This window comes from Apiospora marii, assembly GCF_038362585.1.
Source record: "Apiospora marii strain CBS 49790 chromosome Unknown utg000005l_segment0_segment0, whole genome shotgun sequence".
In the NCBI taxonomy this organism is placed as follows: Eukaryota; Fungi; Ascomycota; class Sordariomycetes; order Amphisphaeriales; family Apiosporaceae; genus Apiospora; species Apiospora marii.
This window is the reverse complement of record NW_027117377.1, coordinates 3,185,469-3,206,058: the sequence shown is the minus strand read 5'-3', so window position 1 is coordinate 3,206,058 and position 20,590 is coordinate 3,185,469. Positions and strand designations below refer to the sequence as shown.

Genomic DNA, 20,590 nt, shown 5'->3' with positions numbered 1-20,590 from the left:
CATGTCGGTTGCATGACACCAACTCCGATGGATGCTATCGAATTAATGATGACTACGGAAGAGGGAAAACGTATTGCTGCACGAAAGCTTTTTACGACACTGACAGGATTGTTAATTGGATGCTCCTCAGGAATGGGCAATCAGAACAACATGAAACCAACGCTGCCGCGTTGCTGAGCGCTGCCCAAGACAGCTATCTTCACTTGCGCCATGAGCCTGGTCGTTCGAAAGCAAGCGATTTGGGAAAGGGGGGTCGGGATTGCTACATTGTTTTCGCAATTCTACTCAATCTCAATTGCGGCTTCCTGATACACACTTTTCAACGATTTGGTATAACTGACGGGAATCTGCGAAACGAAATATTACCCAGTCTCGATGCTCTCAAACTTAACCTCCAAGGCTTCGTGTCTGATGTCGATAAACTGATCAGGGAATTTGATGATATTCGTTTCATGTTTCAGCGCGTCAGCTTAGACTTGAATATGTCCGCAGTCTACTTGGATTCACAACAAGGCAGATGGGTCAGCCCATTCTGCAGGCGCAAGCTCATCAATGCCAAGGGCGGCACCGCTCAAGTATGGGAAGTTTCTGTTCAAGATGAACTTCTATCGCGGGAAATCAAAGAAAGATTGAAACGCTCAGAATATGACGACCCTACATATGGAAAGGTAAATTAGCTGCGTTCACTTGTTTTTGAAGATTTTGATAACTGCAAACCTCTATCATCCCTTCTAAATCTGGGCTAATATGTCGGCAGTGCTATTCGATGGCCTTGAAAACCTTCACGAGCGAAAACAAAGAAGTTTTCAATCGAGAGAGGCAGAACTACTTGGCGGTCGAGGGTTTAGCAGGTATGGTGCAGTACTTGGGGGAATATGAGATTGAAGAGAGTATTGGTGCCCAAGGGGTCGTCTGTACGTCGAATTTGTTGCTGGAGTACGGAGACCTTGACCTGGAAGAGCTCTTCTTGTCACAAAATCCCCCGACCTCCTTCGAAACCATCGTGGAGTTTTGGGAAGCCTTATATAAAGTGGCAGAAGCATTGGAGGGTATTCACAACCTGAAGGCGCATCGGGAGCTTGGTCCTTCAATGAACTTTCATGGGTAAGCTGGTTTTCCAAAGCTAGAGAACGATCAAAGCTAACAAAAGTAGATGGCATGCCGACATTAAACCGGATAACGTTCTACGGGTTCGTGGAGAGTTCAAACTTGCTGATCTTGGATTTGCGAAGTTCAGAAAGAAAGATGAAAATGGGCTGGAACCTAGCACCGGCTTGGTCGGCCTGACGGAGACTTATGGTAAGATACGAACCCCCTTTGAAATGGTATGAACTTGAGTTAAATATTAATTTCTCATACAGGGGCCCCAGAAACGGACAGGAAACGCCGTCACCGCCGAGGCGGTACCAGGACTGACTACACCCAGAAGATCGATATCTGGTCGCTTGGCTGTGTTTTCTCGGTAGCTGCCACATGGGTTGTACTTGGTTGCCAAGGTGTCTTGACATACGACAAGCTCCGCCAGAATGCCATCGAGGAGCTGCGAAAGTCCCAGGCTAAGAACATTCCAAACACCGCTGACGCCTTTCATGATGGTCAGCATGTCCTGAGTGCCGTGACGGAATGGCATGGATACCTTCGAACTTCTATGCGAAAGTCCGACACCATAACATCCGAGATTCTGGACCTTATCGACACACAAATGCTTCAGAGTGCGCCCCATCAACGGCTCGCGTCGCGCGAGCTAGTTATCAAGTTTGCTGGGCATGTTGCTGCTGCTAAGGCTACACATACGATTCAAGTCGCACGTGGAGAAGTGACACTGCTCAGCGACCAGATAAGGGCTGCAGTAGGTCAAGTTGAGAAAGAGGCGGCAATGGAATGTAACACGGTCTTCCAGAATCAGACTGTGAGCAGTCGGTCGTCGGTAGCCATATTGGCGCACGACAATTATCAATCTGTCAGACGAAACAAGTCGGAGCTTCAACGACAAGCGAAGCAGAGCATGAGGTTTACTCGCAGAGACATCGCCGATGAATCTTCGCATTTATCGTCGAGGATGGGTAGGCCCGTGTATGCAACAGCGTGTCCAGAAGATGGCGTTCCTATGATAGATTTACGGCCAGATCTTATCTCAGAGGCCCCTGAGCTGCAAGATGAAGAAAGGCGAAAGGCGTCCCAACGACTAGGCATGGTCACCAACGGGGATCAATACGAGTCACCCGGCTTGATACCTGATAAATATCCAGATGGCCACCCAAGCGATGCCCGTTCCTTGGAAGGGGCAAGCATTCCCGAACTGGACACGTCCACTCTGACGGTAAATACAGCCGAATTACCAGGAAGAAACATCGTCGATACTCATGGGGGTTCGAAGATCGAACCCTCTTCAAGCCAGACACTGACCAGGAACGTGGATCGACCATATCATGTGGAAGAGGCATACGACGACTCATACGTGATCACTGGGTCTTCAACAACATCAAGCCGGTCTGGGGTGACTCCTAGGACTAGTTTTCGAAATGAGATCGTCCGCTCTGAAATCATTCGCCCACCGCCAAGTTTTCAAATTAATCCCCAATGGCCCATCTGTGTTGAACTCGAATCGATCAAAAAGAGGAATAGAGATTTCCTTGAACGCTTCAAGGGTAAAAAGGACGACTATCTGAGTTCCTTTCTTGTGAATAGAGACATTGTAAGAGTCCGGCTTCTGTTACGTCTGGTATTTTCTGCTCTGCTAACTTGTGATCAGAAATTTGTCATTGACAATGGAGGGTCTATGGAACCTTATTGGCCAGCCATGAGAATAACGCTCGAAACCCTTGCGAGTAAGATCGGGAAACTCGATAAGGATGGCCTTGACATTGAATTTACCATTGGAAAAAGCCACAATACCAGCAAAACTCATGTGAGAAAGTTGCTGCAAAAGTTTGACCGAGCTCGGGAGGAAGCACTGCAGCCCCGGGTCCCTTCGAGGACTGGCACGGATATGGCTACGATTCTGGGCCAAATATTCTCGGAATACCTCAAGGACACGTCTAAAGCAATGACACTGATCGTTCTCTCTGACGGCTTATGGGAAGGCACTCATTCGGATGAGGATGTGAAGACATCCATTGTCGAATTCCTTCGCCGAGATGCCATAGAGAAGAAGCCTGTCAATATGCGATGGTTTAGCATTGAGTTCATTTCCTTTGGAGACGCAGGATTGAAGACGTTTGAAGAATTAGATGACGGGCTTGAGGAGAAGTACAACATACGGTAAGATTCTACCGTCTCACTTTCCTACCTCCTAAAGCTGAGCTGACCTTGCATGTTTTCAGGGATGTGATCGACCACGAGCCAGTGTCTGGTGATGTGTATAAGATGATACTGGGAAGTATCAACAAGAATTACGACATCAAGCGAAGCGACACGTCTTTCACGGCCAACACTACAAGCGTTTCGCCTGGAAGTCTGCACGGATCATTGATGACTTCTACATTGTCCCCAGGCTCGTCCGTTTCGGGGAAAAACTCGAGTCAGTCGACCTCGAAAGCGACCTCGAAAGGAAACCGACTGAGTAAGATTTGGGGGAAAGACTAAGAGCCGATAATAGCGCAACGATTCAATTGTACCAGAGCTGCCAATGATCAAACTTGATGCTTCTCGGTCAGGCATACCACAAGCGCTTTGACGGACGTGGAGAAATCGGCGGATTTCACATACTTCTCTACCCGGAGATTGAATGTAGCTCATTTACGTCGCTCTTTCTTGGATTTCTTTTTGGAGCGCGAAGCTCCTGTGTAGGGAAGCCGGTCGATACGGGTATCGTCGTGCCGATTGGTGGAAATTTCGCGGAGAAACGTTGATCTTGAGACATACCGACATTGATAACTGCATGAACCCAAAATCCAGAATAGATGTCATGAGCTACCGACTTGCACAGCACGACGTGAACCTAACCAGACACTCAAAGAGGCGGTCGACAGTGAATCGGTATTTGACACTTGCAGAGTTCATTCGGATTGGTAGCGAACACCCTACAACAGCGAGCCACAGACCAACGAACAATGCTTCGAAGTCCCCTGAACAAAACCCAGGAGCGCGAACAAAACGAATTGAGTAAAAGCTATGAAGCTCTCAGTCTATCTACACAGTTCTGTCCTCGCCAGCGTCGGCTCGGCTTATTGGCTACCGGAGACACTGGACTGTGTCAAGACTTGCGTCGTGCCCAAGAATGAGACAGGAACGGACGATACCCCCAACATCGTGAAGACCACGGCCGAATGTGGCGACCAATCCCGTGTAGTCTTCGAGACGGGTCTTACATACAATCTATGGACTCCGCTGCAGCTCAAAAACTTGTCGAATGTCGAGTTTGTCTTCGATGGCAATGCGTCCTTGCCCGATAACGTCAGCTACGTTGAATCGGTTGTCGCTGACACCAGTATCTACCCGGGTCGCTGGATCAATTTCCAAGGCAATAACGTCACGTTGACTGGAAGCAAGGATCCAGAAAACGGGTGGTTCATTGGTAGGTATCTTTCTGGGTGTATCTCGAATATCGCTTACCAGAATACTAGGAAACGGAGAGTTGTGGTGGCCGGCCGGCGCAGCGAACAGCGTGAACAAGGGGCGGCCGCATTTCTTCTCCTTGAAAGTCGAGTAAGAGAACTCTCATCCAAGTCGACATGATATAGCCATAGTGAGCTGAGAATCATGCAGTTATCTCAGAGCAAGGCATCTGAAGGTCTGGAAGCCAGTCGCGTGGGTCTTCTCGATGGGAGGCAGTCATGTGTGGATGACAGACACTTTCATCGATGCGCGCTCGGATGATGGGTTCCCCTTCAATACAGGTGAGAGACCAGTACTATTACCCCTGCTACCGGCACACCGAGTTGACATGCTTCCAGACGGCATCGACATGTCAGCGAGCCACTCGCTCATCGACGGCTTCACCATCTACAACGGCGACGACCTAATCAACGTCTCGCCACCCACGACGAACGTGACCGTCCGGAACATGTACTCTTCGGGCGGCCACGGCATCGCCGTCTCCTGCGCCAGCGGGGCCGGGGGCAACTACCTCTTCGAGAACGCCGTGGTGGAGGACTCGCTGATGGGCGCGCGCTTCAAGGGCGCGCTCGGCACGACGTGCGACCTGCGCAACGTCGCCTGGCGCAACTTCACCGTCCGCAACACGTCGTACCCGATCCACTTCATCGAGAACTACGTCGACCAGGAAAAGGGGGTGCCGCCGGGCCGCAACGTCAGCCTGGCGGCTTACGCGACCAATTTCACGTGGGAGAACTTTGTGGGCCAGACGGGTGAGAGTCTCCGGGATGGGAGCTGTATCAGCGATCCCTGTTGGAGCGCTACCTTGGGTAAGTATCGCCTTCCCCCTTCGTCGTACGTGTTATAGATTTGACGTTATTGTAGGGGATAGTACCGACAAAGGCATATATCTGCTTTGCGCCGATGCAGATTACTGCAAGGACTTCCACTTCAAAAATATAGATTTGAAGGCTTATGTAGGTGTCGAAGCCGCCTTAATCCCCAAATACTGAGATGGAATGAACAATGCATTGCTGACCATACAATTGCAGGACGGAAAGCCGGCCGAAATGGAATGCACTGGCTTGAATGGTATCACGAGTATGGGCATTGCGTGCACCAATAGTACTATTGTCATGGTTTGAACGTCTCAGAAACCAATATGCTCTCATCCTTCGAGGACGTCGCAGCTTTATTACAGCAACGTGCTAGCTAGTCTATTCTATATGCAAGTAAGTAATTGTACAGTCTATCAAAAGAATCTCCAAATCGAATCCGGGCCCTTCGTCTTCTTGAATGCGCTGTACCGTTTACACAGAGGGTACAGTATCGCCAGGGCAGTCGCCCAGAGTACCCAGTAGATCCAGACGTTCTCCAGCACCACAGCGGGCTGGCCCGTGAATGGGTCAGTCTTGCCCGTCTCGCGGCCGAAAAACGACGTGAGAACAGCACCGGCGGAGAACAGGATGAGTTGGTGAACAATGTAGAAGAACAGAGCCGACGTGCCGTAGGTGAGTAGGACCGTCAGGCGGCTGGTGACGCTCGACGGCAGGGAGCCGAACAGCGCGAGCAGGGACAGGTTGACGGACATGGTGTAGGCCACGAAGGCGACATCGGGTGGGTACTTGATGACGTAGAAAAATGAAGGGACGGAAGCCAGGTAAGGGTTTCTATCAGGGTGGGCAACGTGTTCGGGCATGTGGAGGCAGCCTTCGGACAAGTTGCCGAAACGGAAGATTCGGGTGAAGGCAAAGAGAAGGAAGAACGCCAGTGCTGCGATGAGGGTCGTGAAGTTGAGGCGGACAGAAGACAGGGGGCGGATCTGAACGAGGCGGCCGTACAGCAGCCCCATGATGGCGAAGGAGAGCCAGGCCATGGGGGGAAACACCGACATGATACGGCCCGACATGATGGGCCAGAACCAGATGTCCACGATCGGGTTTCCAGGTGCCGTCATATCCTGAGCGGCGTTGAGGCTCTCCGTTTGGCAATGCCCGTGGGTGGGGGACAGCCAGATGTTCCACCACGCAGTGATGCCCGAAAGGGCCACCAGAATACCGTTGCTGAAATGCCATGAGATCGCAATGGCGCGAGTTGAGGCCTTGTCGCTGTTTCGGATGCCTTCCAAGTTGCTAACGAGCAACGGCGTTGTCTCGCCGCTCTCGTGTTCCCGTTTGAAGTAGGCCATAAGGCCTTGGGTCGTGGCTGCCTCAATTCTGTCGAGGGCAAGGAAAACGATGCCAGCAAGCACATAGTCAATGGCCAGAGCGAACAGCACGGCATTTAGAAACCAGATTTTGCCTCCAGTGAACGCAACCCCCATCAAAACCACAATGAGCGTCAAGACAGCCGCGCGAATGACGAAGTGGCGGAGCATCTGGTAGGTCGACCAGCCCAGACGCGTGCGTGACCGTCCGAAGTACACGACCCCCATGCCCAGAAGAAAGGTGAAGCCGGGGGCGCATAGATGAGTGAGGGTTCTGATGATGTAGCCGATGGGACGGTTCCATTCGGAGACCGGCGTGCTGTCGCCCTCCGACTCGTGCGCTTGTCCGTGGTCCCAAGAGCGTATAGCCACTACGGCGTGATCCATAGCCATCAGCACCATGAGCGTACCCCGTAGCAAGTCAGGGGCAAGCACTCGAGTTGTGCCTGCCGTGGGCGCGGAGGGTTTGGATGTGCTGCCATTGCTCAATCGTGCACCCCCTGCAGCTCCATTGGGGTTTTCGCTGTCATGGCTGACGGACGTCGCATTTTCCACAGCGGCCGAAGACTCGAAGTTCGTCTCCTGAAGAACCCGGTCTTGACGCGCTTCTGCACGGCTCAGTGTATCGCTGCTTATAGGCATGGTGGCATACAAACAACACTCACAATAGCCTGTCAAACAAAAGAAAGAGATAAGGCGGTTGCATATATCATGGCAGAAGTATGATTCATTCTGAACTCACGGCTTCTTCGGTGATTTCAAAGCAAGTTCCTTAAGGCACGTTACGTAACGCTAGCGACCGAGAGTGGCCCGAACCCATCCCTGCAGGGGGCTCGCAAGTAAGAGCTAAGAAGCCATCGTCTTGAAATTAGCCAGGCAGTGGTTTTATGGGCTCAGGTCAGCGCTACACAGAAAAGCATCGCTGCGTCTGCTGGGTGTTGGTTTGGTGAGTGTCACAATGTCAGCGTGGCGTGGCAACTGACGACTTTTCATCCGAGTCGCTTGTGATATGCTCCCGCCATTGGACAACTGGTGATGGGCTCTGCCGAGTCGTACTTGCGTGCAGAACAAATAACATGGAAAATCACCGACTAAAAGCTTTCATTAAGGCCTCTGCAGATGCTCATGTATAAGTGCTCGGAATGCATTTCGTAGACTTGTGGGTGTCTGTTTGTTTAATACTTCCCCAGATTCCCGGATTCCCGGCTGATCTCTCATGCAAGCTGAGCCGCACCCACTAACTATGACCGGCTATCTCCGGCTTTGGAGCTTCCAAGCTTCCAAGAGCTTGCCCCCCTCTGTGGCCTCGGTCAACATTCGAATCGACAACGACTACAGAGCTTAACAAGAGACTAACGACGAAGAAAACCGGCCGAAGAACCATTGCTCGGCCGCGATGAACTCACAATGGCTTCCGTGCGACCCATGATCCAACTCGCCGCCCGCCAACGGGTGGCTTTGCGCGCCCCCTACCTACGATGCTATGCGACAGCTTCCGACGTCAAGAACCCACGACCGGCCTCCAACAACCACATTAGACTTGTCGAGGTCGGGCCGCGGGATGGCCTCCAGAACGAGAAGAAATCCATCTCTCGGGAGACCAAGATTGAATTGATCACCAGGCTTGCGAAAGCCGGCCTGGCCACCGTCGAAGCGGGCTCTTTTGTCTCTCCGAAATGGGTGCCTCAGGTATGGTCGCCCTCAACCCCGCTCTCAGCCCGTATTCTACACTTCTCTGATACTGTGATGCGCAGATGGACGGCTCTAGTGAGATTATGAAGCATCTCCTGGGGCAGCGGATGTCGACCGTCGCACCCGTCACGTATTCCTTTCTCGCACCGAACGTGAAAGGTTTCGAGAACGCGAAAACGATCCTCGAAGAGCATGCCGGCTCGTACTTGACGCAAGCAGACGCCCTGGCAGGGACAGACAAGACTGGCAGACCCGCCGTGGAGCTGGCCGTTTTTGCGGCCGCGACGGAGAGCTTCTCTCAGAAGAACCTCAATTGCGACATTGCAACCTCCCTTGAACGGTTCGCACCGGTGATCCAAGGAGCCAAGAACATGGGCCTGCGCGCCCGCGCCTACATCTCGGTCGTCCTGGGCTGTCCTTTCGAGGGCTACGATGTTGACCCCCACAAGGTCGCGGAGATCGCCACCTCGTTGCTGGAGATGGGCGCCGACGAGATCTCTCTCGGCGACACGACCGGCATGGGCACGGCACCCCGCACGCAGGAGCTGCTGAGGTGCATGGCGGCGGCGGGCATCCGCAACGAGGACATCGCCATGCACTTCCATGACACGTACGGCCAGGCCCTAGTTAACACGGCCATCTCCCTCGAGCACGGCATCCGGACCTTCGACAGCTCCGTGGGCGGCCTCGGCGGCTGCCCCTACAGCCCCGGGGCCACAGGCAACGTGGCGACGGAGAACATGGTCTACTTCCTGGAAAGCCTCGGCATGGACACTGGCGTCGACCTGGACGCGGTCGCGGACATTGGGGACTGGATCACCAAGGAGATTGGCAAGCCCAACGATTCTGCCGTCGGCAAGGCCGTCTTGGGCATGCGTAGAAATGCGACCGCGAAGACTGCCTGAGTACATATGAATACGTACATAGCTGAACCACTCGAAATACCGAGAAATATCAATACAATATGTCGGCTCACGATAGCTATCCCCATAATAGCATCTTGGGATCGTCAGTTAAAAGGCAAGGAGCCGTCACTCTAACCTCTAACTTGATCTCTTGTAAACTATATTCTGATTTGTTTATAGTGAAGGGTATGACGATACTTATATAGTACTATACATAGGTGGTCTAGATATACTCTCTAATTGAGGTTGGTTATTATGACTGGCTTATGGTCTTTACATATGACGCTAGGTTAGGTACTGGGCTGTTAGAGCAACACAGCTACGTGGACCCAATAACCAACATGATAACTCATCTTAGTCTACGATCATATTCTCTTGCTTTCGACAACTGCATTGCCTCTGGAGAGAGTCGAAATACAGAAAATGAAATTACTATCTAGCATACTTAGCAATAAAGGAACCCATGGTGTCGGAGTCATGTGATGTGATACGAAGCAAGTAGGAGGAGGCTGGAGATGCTTGGACCGGCGGGGCCAGTTTTGAATCTTAGCTCCTTACCTGAATCAGCATTAGCGCAGTCTGGCGGCTAAGCCTCCAAGGAAACCCGACGTCAACGCTTTAGTGCGTCGGTGGAAGCTCCAACTGACTTGACTACAGTGCATGCCTGTCTGAAGCTTGCCGTGCTTGATCTTCCACCAACTTGACAAGAGCAATTTATCTGCTCCCCCCGACCACCTGCCCGCAATCGTGTCGCTCTCAGCCGACCTGCAGAGCTTCGAGCTCTCGTCATTCAATTCGCATCCTTCTTCCTATTGATAGCATTTCCCACCCACCTTTCGCAGCCATGTCCGACCCCCGCGAGTCGTCGTCCTACTCGGTCGTGCCGCGCCTTCGGTACAACACCGTCGGCGGTGTCAACGGACCGCTGGTCATCCTCGACAATGTCAAGTTCCCTAGATACAACGAAATCGTCAGTCTGACGCTTCCCGATGGAACGGTCAGATCTGGGCAGGTCCTGGAAGCTCGAGGTCAGTTATAGTGGACAGGATGCGGCTTAAAATGGATGCGCGGGATATATATACGCAGCAAGCATACTGACAATCTTGCCCGGCATATAGGCAACCGAGCCGTCGTTCAGGTGTTCGAGGGTACCACCGGTATCGATGTTAAGAAGACCAAGGTCGAGTTCACCGGAGAGAGCCTGAAGCTCGGTGTGTCCGAGGACATGCTGGGTCGTATCTTCGATGGTTCGGGACGCGCCATCGACAAGGGCCCCAAGGTGCTTGCCGAGGAGTACTTGGACATCAACGGAAGTCCCATCAACCCCTACTCCAGAGTATGCACCCATACATAAACGAACGGCCGTCGTCGTACATGATCCGGATGCTTACACGATACTAGGTATACCCCGAGGAGATGATCTCCACCGGTATCTCGACCATCGACACCATGAACTCGATTGCCCGTGGCCAAAAGATTCCTATTTTCTCGGCTGCCGGTCTGCCTCACAACGAGATTGCTGCGCAGATTTGCCGACAGGCCGGTCTGGTCAAGCAAGCTCAGAACAAGGGCGCCACCAACAAGGGCGTCCACGACGACCACGAAGACAACTTTGCCATTGTCTTCGCCGCCATGGGTGTCAACTTGGAGACGGCCCGCTTCTTCACTCGCGATTTCGAGGAGAACGGCAGTCTGGAGCGTGTCACACTGTTCCTTAACCTTGCCAACGATCCTACGTAAGTTGATCGCTTTACTGCTAATATTCTTGTTGTAACTTTTGTTCGCTAACGATGCCACCGCAGAATCGAACGTATTATTACACCTCGTCTGGCGCTGACGACCGCCGAATACTACGCCTACCAGCTGGAGAAGCACGTTCTGGTCATTCTTACAGATTTGACCGCCTACTGTGACGCTCTGCGTGAGGTCTCGGCTGCCCGAGAAGAAGTGCCCGGTCGACGTGGTTACCCCGGTTACATGTACACTGATTTGTCCACCATCTACGAACGCGCCGGTCGTGTCGAAGGACGAAACGGATCCATCACCCAGATCCCCATTCTGACCATGCCTAACGACGATATCACACACCCCATTCCCGATTTGACAGGATACATTACCGAGGGCCAGATTTACGTCGATCGTCAACTCGACAACCGTGGTATCTACCCGCCCATCAACGTGTTGCCGTCTTTGTCTCGTCTGATGAAGTCTGCCATTGGTGAGGGTATGACGCGTAAGGACCACGGTGATGTGTCCAACCAGCTGTACGCCAAGTACGCTATTGGTCGTGATGCCGCGGCCATGAAGGCTGTCGTCGGTGAGGAGGCTCTGTCGTCGGAAGACAAGCTCTCTTTGGAATTCTTGGACAAGTTTGAGCGCAACTTTGTCGCACAGGGTGCTTACGAGTCCCGAAGCATTTACGAGTCCCTGGATATTGCGTGGAGCCTGCTGCGCATCTACCCCAAGGAGCTTCTCAACCGTATCCCGGCCAAGGTTATCTCGGAGTTCTACCAGCGCTCGGCGGCTGAGCGCAAGGGCAAGAACAAGGCCCACCCAGAGGACGAGGCCGCACAGCAGCAGGAACAGCAACAGGAGGAGAACTTGATCGACGCATAGGAGATGAGATATGAGGCGTCACGAGCGCGAGTGTATGGTATAGGTCTGTAGAATGGATAATTGACGCACCATGGTTGATTTGGCAGATACTTCTGTTATTCCTGTGCTGATCGTTGAGATCCTTGTGTGATGTGTCGAAGAGAAGCAGAGAGTGGGTCTTTCAAGACTGACCCTTCTAGAGTACAGCATGATTGTAGCATGGTTAGCTTATCGAATTTGCCTGTTTTCTAATACCCACTGTCGCTTGAGCGCATCTCTTGAGTGTGACCTTTAATTATGTCTTAAAGCTCACATTCCTATCTCACTTCTTATAGGTTGACTGGCTGTATCCACAAGATTCTCAACCATATACATAGTACATTTGATCTTTGTAAGTGGGCTCTGGGTCCTCAGTGGAAGCTTCATCGTCGTCTTCGGTCCGAAACTCTACGCTTGGCTCTCCTGCAGGCAGCAAACATACAGTATATAAGCAAAAATCAAGGCGAGCTGGCAGGGCGATGGCGAGCTGTGGTGCCGGTGTTAAACGTGCAGATATCATCTGACAGGCGTAATACGCAACACGCAGGTGTCAAAGTTCCCTTCCTGCTGGGAGGTACATGGAATCCATAGTACGAGGCACGTTATTGGTAACTTCAGAAGTCGGATAAGCTAGACCGGTACCTCCCTTCATCTCCGATGCATACTGTGGATGATATGATAGGTCGCACAACTCGACCTCATGACCGGCCGATTTGGATGCTAGGGAGGACAAGCTACATACACGAAAGTCACAAACCCAGCCACCCGTTTCCCGTGTGACGGAGCATCGAAGGTGAAGAAAGCGGGGAAGCGAAAGCCAGTCCCCCAGACTCCAGCCATTCCCGTCGTGCCGTCCGCATCGTGTTGCCAAGGCTTATGGGTTTTCTGGGGTTTTGGGGGGCGCCTTACCCCGCATTCGATGAAGCTTGACCCCGACATGGAATCCCCCCGGTAAAGTTGGGAAATGTCTCTGGACGGTGAGTTAGGGACTTAGTGGTAGACTCCTTTGTCTCCTGCCTCCTGTCTCCTGTTCCTGTTCTGTTGGACGGGTTAAAGGCGGCCGAGGAAACAGTCGGGGGTATCTCGTCATTCTTGTCGAAACACTCTGTCGCTCAGGTACTGGCATATGGCATACTCCTTTTTCAGGGCCCGGGCAAGGCGCTGCATGAGTTCTTCCTGTGCATGTTTTGAACTTGCTTACTCGAGAAAGCGGGTTATGAGGAGAAATCAATGAGTCGCAGCAGGTCGTACTTGAGGTCTGGCTATTCGGTAAGTCAGTGTGGTAGGATTGCAGCGAAGACTCGTGCAACCTTGACAACCCTCCCTGTAAGGCACATGAACACAGCTGAAAGCCTGACCGTTTCCGTTTCGGGGAAACATGTATAACAGAACACAGTCGGGGGTGGGTGAGTCGATGACGATCGTCGGCCCTAGATCCTGCCATTGATCGGGTAATGACCCGCAATCTCCCCATTCTCCCGTTGTCTCTACGCCGTGTAAAGCGTTGTCATCAACGACACAACCGATGACCATGCCCGGCAGGCTCGTATTATGCAAATACAGACGTGCGAATAGACTATGAGAGTTCCAAAGGCCGAACGACTTCCTTCTAGAACATGTCTGATTCGTCGATGCTGTCTTTCAGACGAAGCTTGTACCGTTCGTCACTCCAATTGGGCAAGTCACAACAGTGCTTGGGGGGCCCAATCGCACGTTTTCCCCAACCACGATCACCCAGGCAAGAATGAAAAAAACAAGGTCAAGGAAACAACGCGAACAGTAACGCCGCAATCTTTCCCCAATCTAAACGCTCCAGTCACGTCTCGTGGCCCCCCTTGCCTACTAGGAGCATGCTGACCATCGGTTACGTCGTGTGCCTTTACCCCAACTTTTCGGCTAGGGAGCGAGGAGATAAAGCGGAGTAGAGCGAGTAGATTCCGGCCGGAGGGACCCAGCCAGTACAAGGATTCAAGCAGTATAACGTATGCTAGCTCGCGTCCAGGTTACATTTTCCCCAGCCGGTACACTGCACTACATATTACATACTACACCTGCAGCCGGGTCGACTAGAACTAGAGGGATATGCATGAGCAAAAGAGAGAGAGAGGGAAGTAGGCCAATGGCCATCGGCTGGTCTGGTGGATCGACATGGCCAGCATCCTTCGAAGCTTAATATTAAAAGTGACATCTCTCCCCCGTGTTTCCCGTGTCTTGCTTTGTCCTGCCTCTCTTCCCCAGACTCTGCGAAGCGGTTTCTGTCAAGTCAATTGCCTGCTCTGGGTCTTCTCCCTTAACTTGGCTGTATCTTTCCATTCAATTGCAAAGAGACCAAAAGGCCGCACACTTGCCATTTCGAGTAACACGCGTTTCCCCAGTGTTACTCATCGGCCACTTGCTAGCAGCGCCCACTCCATCAATATATCCACCCGTGCTGCCCGGTTCCCGTACCTACATACTTCCTCCCGCACGGTTCATCTCCCCAGCAACACCACATAAAAGAGTCGCGATGCATCTGAACGCTCATCTCATCGCCTTGGGGGCTTCCCTGCTCCCATTGGCCTCGGCGCAGGCCTACGGGTCTAAGGGCCCCGGCCCGGACAAGAATGGGTTCTACTGGATCAAGAGCGAGGGCCTGCAGGCCGGCTTCATCACCTACGGCGCGTCGCTGACGCACATGCTGGTCAACGACCAGTACGGCATCCAGCGCGACGTGGTCGCAGGCTTCGACAACGCCACCTATTATGAGGTGGACAAGCAGCACAACCACTTTGGCGGCGTGCCCGGCCGGTACGCCAACCGCATCCGGAACAGCACGTTTGAGCTGGACGGGGAGACGTACCACATCACCCCCAATGAGAACCCCACCGCCGACGCGCCCCTGGGCGCCGACACGTTGCACGGCGGCAAGGACGGCTGGGACTGGCGCAACTTCACCGTCGTGTCGCACACCGACGACAGCATCACCTTCAGCATCGTGGACCCGGATGGCAAGGAAGGCTTCCCCGGCGAGGTGGTCTCGTACATCACCTACACCGTGACCGGCTGGACCTGGGACTTCAAGATGGTGGCCCTGGCCACAACCAAGAAGACGCCCATCATGCTCAGCAGCCACGTCTACTGGAACCTCGACGGCTTCTCCAACAACGAGACCAGCAGTGTCCTCAACCACACCTTCCACCTGCCCTACAGCGGCCAGCGCGTCGGCGTCGACAACATCCTCATCCCCACCGGCGACATCCTCGCCAACCACAAGGGCTCCGTCAACGACTTCTGGTCCGCCCCCAAGCAGATTGGTGCCAGCTTCGGCGACCCCGAGCTCAAGGACAACTGCGGTTTCAACTGCACCGGTTACGGTAAGTCCCTCCCTCGTTGAACTCAATTGATTTCACATTTTCATGGTGCACTGAATACTGATCATTGTTTTTTGTTATCTACTAGACAACTGCTGGCTCGTGAACCGCGCCCAGAACGGGCCCTACGACTGGCGCAACGACGGCTACGTGGCGCGCCTGCACTCGGCGTGGTCGGGCATCCAGCTGGACGTCTACTCGGACCAGGAGGCCTACCAGCTGTACTCGTGCAACGGGATGAACGGGTCGGTGACGCTCAAGTCGACGCAGGGCCTGCACGACGACGCCGACTTCCCGCGCACCATTCCCCAGTACGGCTGCGTCGTCATGGAGGTCGAGGACTGGATCGACGCCATCAACCAGCCCGCCTGGGGCCGCCAGGACAAGCAGGTGTTCGCGCCCGGCGGCGACCCCTACGTGCTCCAGGCCAGCTACCGCTTCAGCATCAACGGCACGTCCTCTTCCAAATAGTAGACGGAAAGGGGGTCAGAAGACCAAACTCAAAAGAATAAGATGCGTGCCCTTTTTACAGAACTGGCAATAGATAGATAGCCAGCTCTTAGTATCTAAAACTTAATACAAGATGCTTCGCACATTACTGCAATAATGAGTTATATCGTGACTACATCTTTCACGTAGCCCATTTCCTCGATCGCATATTCGTATCATTCGGATTTGATGCAAAATAGTATAGGAAGCCCAAGATCCAAAATGGGCCAAAAATGAGAAAAAGAAAGGTCGATCATATCTCAGTTTATGAGATGCATCAGGAATTGAGCCCGATGCGGGGGTCGAACCCGCAGCCTTGAGATTAAGAGTCTCACGCTCTACCGATTGAGCTAACCAGGCAGATCGTTATTTGATGAGGGATAAAATGCTTATGAGAGTATAAGTATAGTATAGGCGACGACCTTGAACCGTGGTTTTGACTCGACGACAATAAATGGGGCCCTGCCAGCAAACGGACCAACCATAAGTCCGTTTGTCTTTAAGCCGGGTTGTTGCAAAGGTAGGAGACATAAACAGATGAACCACCAACCTAGAATACCGAGGAATAGGACATTGTAGCATATAATACAAACTCTATTGATAGGGTCGTATGCAAGGGATTTACTGTTGGGGGCTTCCATCTCTGTAGTTGTCGCTCTTAAAAGGGGCAAGGGGCTAGAAGACCGTTCCTATTGCGATAGTTTGTCCGTCTTTTCAAACAAAGCGCTGAAAGCAACACAATGGCAAAAGAAAAGTCTCTTCCTTGTTCAGCTTTTGGTGCCCTAGCTTTGTATTTCAAATCTGGAGATTATTAACATAGTCTTCACTTCGCCCTTCATGACGAACGGGGTCAACAATAGCCTTGTCAATAGTCACAGCAGCAGGCTTGTGAGTAGTAGTTAGAAGTCACTATATAAATAAAGCAAAATCGCGGGGATCTTGTAAGTAGTTGAATATAGCTATCTCAAGCACTCACTCTTACACTTGACTCCAGATTTGCATACACATATCCACTGCCTTTCCTACCTCCCCAGCCAAGATACACGAACATACTCACAATGGCTGACCAACATCAAGGTCCTCAGGAGATCGGAAACACTAGTGTGAATGGTCCCTCTATCACTGCCCCTGCCAGCGTCACAACCGAAGGCCCTTCTCCAGCCAGAGGCTGGTGGCAAGAGGCCGCCCACAACACCCAAGCCTGAACCAAGCTAACCACCGCCCTGAACCTGACCACCGAGAAAGCCGCGGCCCTCCTCGCCGCCAAGCCCGTCGAGACGGCTCTCTGGAGCTACGACGAGCGGTTCCTGCAGCCGCGCCTCGAGCAGCTCGCCCGCGCCGACGCCGCCGAAGCCCAGCGCATCAAGGGCGTCCGCCGGCCCCGGCACCAGCCCTCGGATCACAAGTCGCTGACGCAGCACGTGATTCCCGTCGACTCGAGCGCGTAAACCCAGCCCGCGTCCACCGTCCTATGGGAGGACCACTTCCGGGGCGTCGAGGCGCGGCTGCGGACAGAGGCGTACCGCGGCGCCTGCCAGGACGTCCACGCCTCGCTCGCGGCCTGGCGCATCCTGCGCTGGCTCCAAACGCCCGAGGCGGCGGCGCTTGGGCTCGGCCACCTGTTTTTCGTCGAGGAGAAGGGGGGCCGGGCCAGTGGGGGCAGTCGGAGCGCGTGCCCGGGATCATGCTGGAGTATTTATATGACTTCGAGGACGAAACTAGTGTGTAAGTAGATGACGTTGGGAGGAGGGCAGGAGAGACGAAAAAAGGTAGGTGAAGACGGAAATCAATCGGGAGTAAAGGGCAGAGTAGATTAAGGTAAGTCTCGTACGAGAGAATAATATCAATATTATAGATCGCGCGAAGCACGATTTCCAAGTGATTCAATCTGTCGAAGCTTGCCCAATCCGCTGCTGTATTCACCTCAGTCCTCCTGTCGCACGTATGCCACCGGCCCCTTATAGTGATGCCTCCCCACGGGTATATAGTACGCCAACGAAGCCACGATCACGGCGCCGTAGACCATGACAGCCCAGTTCATCGTATCGGGAGCGGGGTGGGCGACGGGCGGGAAGAAGCTCATGACGAACGCCAGGAGCAGGAACCCAATGGCGACAAGGTTGACCGGCAAGCCGGCGCGGCCGAGCCTGAAGTGCGCGGGCAGCAGCGGCTGGCCCCGAGCCCGGCGCAGGGCCATGCACGACGTGCTGACGAGATACGACGACAGCAGCGCCGCGATACCCATGGAAGCGAGCTGGTTGTAAGCAATGGTGGAGCCGACGTTGATAACGGACAAGAGGCTCGACACGACGCCCGTGAAGAGGATGGCGTTGAAGGGCATCTCGCGGGTCCGCCCCCGGTCCGGTACGTGCGCGAAGAACCGCTGGAAAGGGACGCCTTGGTCCCGCGCGAAGGCGAAGAGTTGCCGGGACGCGGTTGCCATGTTGGCCGTGGCGTTGGCGATGGATAATATGACCATAACCGAGACCATAGCGGTGGTCCCTTTGACTGAACCGGTCATATTGTAGTATAACTGGATGAAGGGAAAGCCGGTGGGGGTGTCGAGGACAGTTGATATATCGCCAATGTTGTAACAGAATGTACTGTAGAGGAAAGGTAAGCTTCTTTGACACAACGTTGATCGTTGTGGCAGACGGTATCACTCACAGCACAGTGACGAAGCCAAGGCCGCCGTTGAGGGCAATGGTGGCCATCATGGCTCGGGGCAGGGACTTGGACGCATTTCGAAGCTCCTCTGCGAGATGCACCGCCGAGTCGGATCCAATCAAAGCAGTGACTGGTGTGATTATCCCGATCAAAACAGAAAGTCCCATACTCTGCCAACCCCCCTGGTTCGTGAACTGGGTGAAGACGTCCAATGAGGGACTGGGCTTGGCTCCCATGAACCACACAGGAATAACAAAGGCGAAGAACCCCGTCATGTGTAAGACGAAAGCACACGTTTCCATATATGGCAATAGTCTGGCACCGACAGTATTCAACACAACCAGCAGTATGGCAATGAGTATGGAGATCAGGGTGCCATGCCAGTGCTGGAAATTGTAGTCGGGGTAGTTGAGCACGATGATACCCTGAAGCTCGGTGGCGGCGAGGAAGCATCCCGCCGCCGTGCCGCACTGCCAGGCCATCACCGATAGCCATCCCCTGGTGTAGGATAAGAACCTCTGCGCTGAAGGTGGTGCGAATTCCGAGATCCAGTGGTATTGGCCACCCGCGGTCGGTGCCATGGATGCCATCTCTGCCATGCTGGCGATGACGAAGATGTAACCGGCAAATGACAGAATGTACATATATATCAGGCCGGCGGTGCCTCCGTTGTCCAGGCCGAATGCGGCAGTCCTGCAATGTGATAAGTGTGCATGCACCTCACCAATGTTAGTGTGCGAGCTGCTTACCCCAGAACCACCTCCCATGTACTCAGGAGAACCACGGTAAAGGAGAATATGGAGAAGAACCTGAAGTTGCGCTATAGAACATGGTTAGATGAGTTGGATCCGGACCCCGAGTGTATAGATCAGCTTGGCACTCACCCTGAGCAGTTGCTTCTTGCCCATGCGGTGCATGTCGTGAACGTCTCTCGAGGTGCCATCTTTTTCGCTGACCAACGAATCGTGGATCGCGTCCGCGAGAAAAACAGTGCCCCTTTTGTCCATCTTGTCCAACAGGTAGAGAGGTTAGGTCAAGCACTGTTTCGGTTGCCAGGAGAGCAATGCCGTATCCTCACCAAATCTCGGAAGAAGTTGCGGTCATAAAAAAGAGCAGACCACGATGGGCCTTCAGCTCCTATATCAGCGGCGCACGCTGCTTCTCATTAACATTAAGACTGCGGAGCGGGGGAACGTACACGAGGGCGCCGTTGCATGGCAAGATGCATCATGCACGCTCGCCGGTGCAAACCGGAATTCGCACCCCCCCCCCTTTTCGCTCACGGAAAGATCAGACGCGCAGAAACTTCTCTGCTACTGGATGCATAATGAAAAGTTAACCATGATACGTGTTAGTCCTTTTAACCGTGCAGATCATGATGATGGCGGGTTGGGATGGATGCGACAACGGACACCTGCCTGTACGACGTAATAGGTGCCTAGTCGCAGAGTCGCAGGGCAGTGTAACCTTCATCTGATCAAGGTCTGCACTATTCGTATAGACTATGGCCTGCCCAATTGCAGCACACTTATCCCTTTGTTGCTGCTATCAGTGGGTAGATTGGGCTGTCTTGGCCGTCCCATATGGTAACAAGACAGGAGTCTCGAAGGGCCTGCACATAAAACCCCGATGGCCCACGATGTTCTGGCTTACTAGCCACAATTATCACGGGAGACAATACTCACATTCAAATTATCTTCGTACGAATGCATAATGATTCCTTGAAAACAGTTTTATCCCGATGCTCAATCACAAAACATGCCACAAGGTAGGTAATTAATAACAGTATTGATCAAAGTATGGCCTTGAAGTTGATGGTACTTAACCTACATGATGGAATGCTCGCCCCTACCCAAATCCCCACCCACCACCTTAGCTGCGAGAGTTTATCGGGGATATGCATCAAAGCGCCACCCTGAAAGATTCCCAACTTGATACAACTATTTGTGGCGACGAGTCAAACGGACGCATTTCATCCGAGGTGACTGATTGTTCATTACACGGAGCTGAGAAAGGACTTGCCCGTAATCTAGAAAAGATTGGATCATCTGCGATTTGCTGAGATTTGGGGCAACCTATCCATCGTAGCAATCAGTCAGTCAAGTCAGTCA

At 53.0% G+C, this 20,590-nt stretch overlaps 8 protein-coding genes across 8 annotated transcripts; 6 read left to right on the top strand and 2 right to left on the bottom strand.

The window, feature by feature from the left end:
* Positions 1 to 119: 119 nt before the first annotated feature.
* On the top strand, positions 120 to 3,585 carry PG985_008914 (uncharacterized protein; the record flags this gene model as incomplete). Its single annotated transcript, XM_066828682.1, has 5 exons — positions 120 to 668; positions 758 to 1,104; positions 1,154 to 1,299; positions 1,362 to 3,261; positions 3,324 to 3,585. 5 exons carry the CDS (start codon positions 120 to 122, stop codon positions 3,583 to 3,585), a joined length of 3,204 nt encoding a protein of 1,067 aa, XP_066683594.1.
* A 528-nt stretch (positions 3,586 to 4,113) lies between these two features.
* PG985_008913 (pectin lyase-like protein) lies at positions 4,114 to 5,636 on the top strand (the record flags this gene model as incomplete). The annotated part of the gene is made up of 5 exons (XM_066828681.1): positions 4,114 to 4,516; positions 4,566 to 4,647; positions 4,708 to 5,391; positions 5,429 to 5,513; positions 5,589 to 5,636. Coding segments are annotated over 5 exons (1,302 nt in total), but the record flags the coding sequence as incomplete, so codon positions are not given.
* A 152-nt stretch (positions 5,637 to 5,788) lies between these two features.
* On the bottom strand, positions 5,789 to 7,384 carry PG985_008912 (uncharacterized protein; the record flags this gene model as incomplete). The annotated part of the gene is made up of 1 exon (XM_066828680.1): positions 5,789 to 7,384. The coding sequence occupies one exon, from the start codon at positions 7,382 to 7,384 to the stop codon at positions 5,789 to 5,791; it is 1,596 nt and encodes a 531-aa protein (XP_066683592.1).
* Positions 7,385 to 8,149: 765 nt separating this feature from the next.
* PG985_008911 (hydroxymethylglutaryl-CoA lyase) lies at positions 8,150 to 9,339 on the top strand (the record flags this gene model as incomplete). The annotated part of the gene is made up of 2 exons (XM_066828679.1): positions 8,150 to 8,431; positions 8,497 to 9,339. The coding sequence occupies 2 exons, from the start codon at positions 8,150 to 8,152 to the stop codon at positions 9,337 to 9,339; spliced, it is 1,125 nt and encodes a 374-aa protein (XP_066683591.1).
* An 844-nt stretch (positions 9,340 to 10,183) lies between these two features.
* Positions 10,184 to 11,955, top strand: PG985_008910 (P-loop containing nucleoside triphosphate hydrolase protein; the record flags this gene model as incomplete). Its single annotated transcript, XM_066828678.1, has 4 exons — positions 10,184 to 10,367; positions 10,458 to 10,675; positions 10,741 to 11,075; positions 11,142 to 11,955. The coding sequence occupies 4 exons, from the start codon at positions 10,184 to 10,186 to the stop codon at positions 11,953 to 11,955; spliced, it is 1,551 nt and encodes a 516-aa protein (XP_066683590.1).
* A 2,524-nt stretch (positions 11,956 to 14,479) lies between these two features.
* Positions 14,480 to 15,794, top strand: PG985_008909 (galactose mutarotase-like domain-containing protein; the record flags this gene model as incomplete). Its single annotated transcript, XM_066828677.1, has 2 exons — positions 14,480 to 15,326; positions 15,412 to 15,794. 2 exons carry the CDS (start codon positions 14,480 to 14,482, stop codon positions 15,792 to 15,794), a joined length of 1,230 nt encoding a protein of 409 aa, XP_066683589.1.
* Positions 15,795 to 16,870: 1,076 nt separating this feature from the next.
* On the top strand, positions 16,871 to 17,260 carry PG985_008908 (uncharacterized protein; the record flags this gene model as incomplete). The annotated part of the gene is made up of 2 exons (XM_066828676.1): positions 16,871 to 16,948; positions 17,024 to 17,260. 2 exons carry the CDS (start codon positions 16,871 to 16,873, stop codon positions 17,258 to 17,260), a joined length of 315 nt encoding a protein of 104 aa, XP_066683588.1.
* Positions 17,261 to 17,736: 476 nt separating this feature from the next.
* PG985_008907 (amino acid transporter) lies at positions 17,737 to 19,486 on the bottom strand (the record flags this gene model as incomplete). The annotated part of the gene is made up of 3 exons (XM_066828675.1): positions 17,737 to 18,415; positions 18,480 to 19,198; positions 19,364 to 19,486. 3 exons carry the CDS (start codon positions 19,484 to 19,486, stop codon positions 17,737 to 17,739), a joined length of 1,521 nt encoding a protein of 506 aa, XP_066683587.1.
* Positions 19,487 to 20,590: the final 1,104 nt, after the last annotated feature.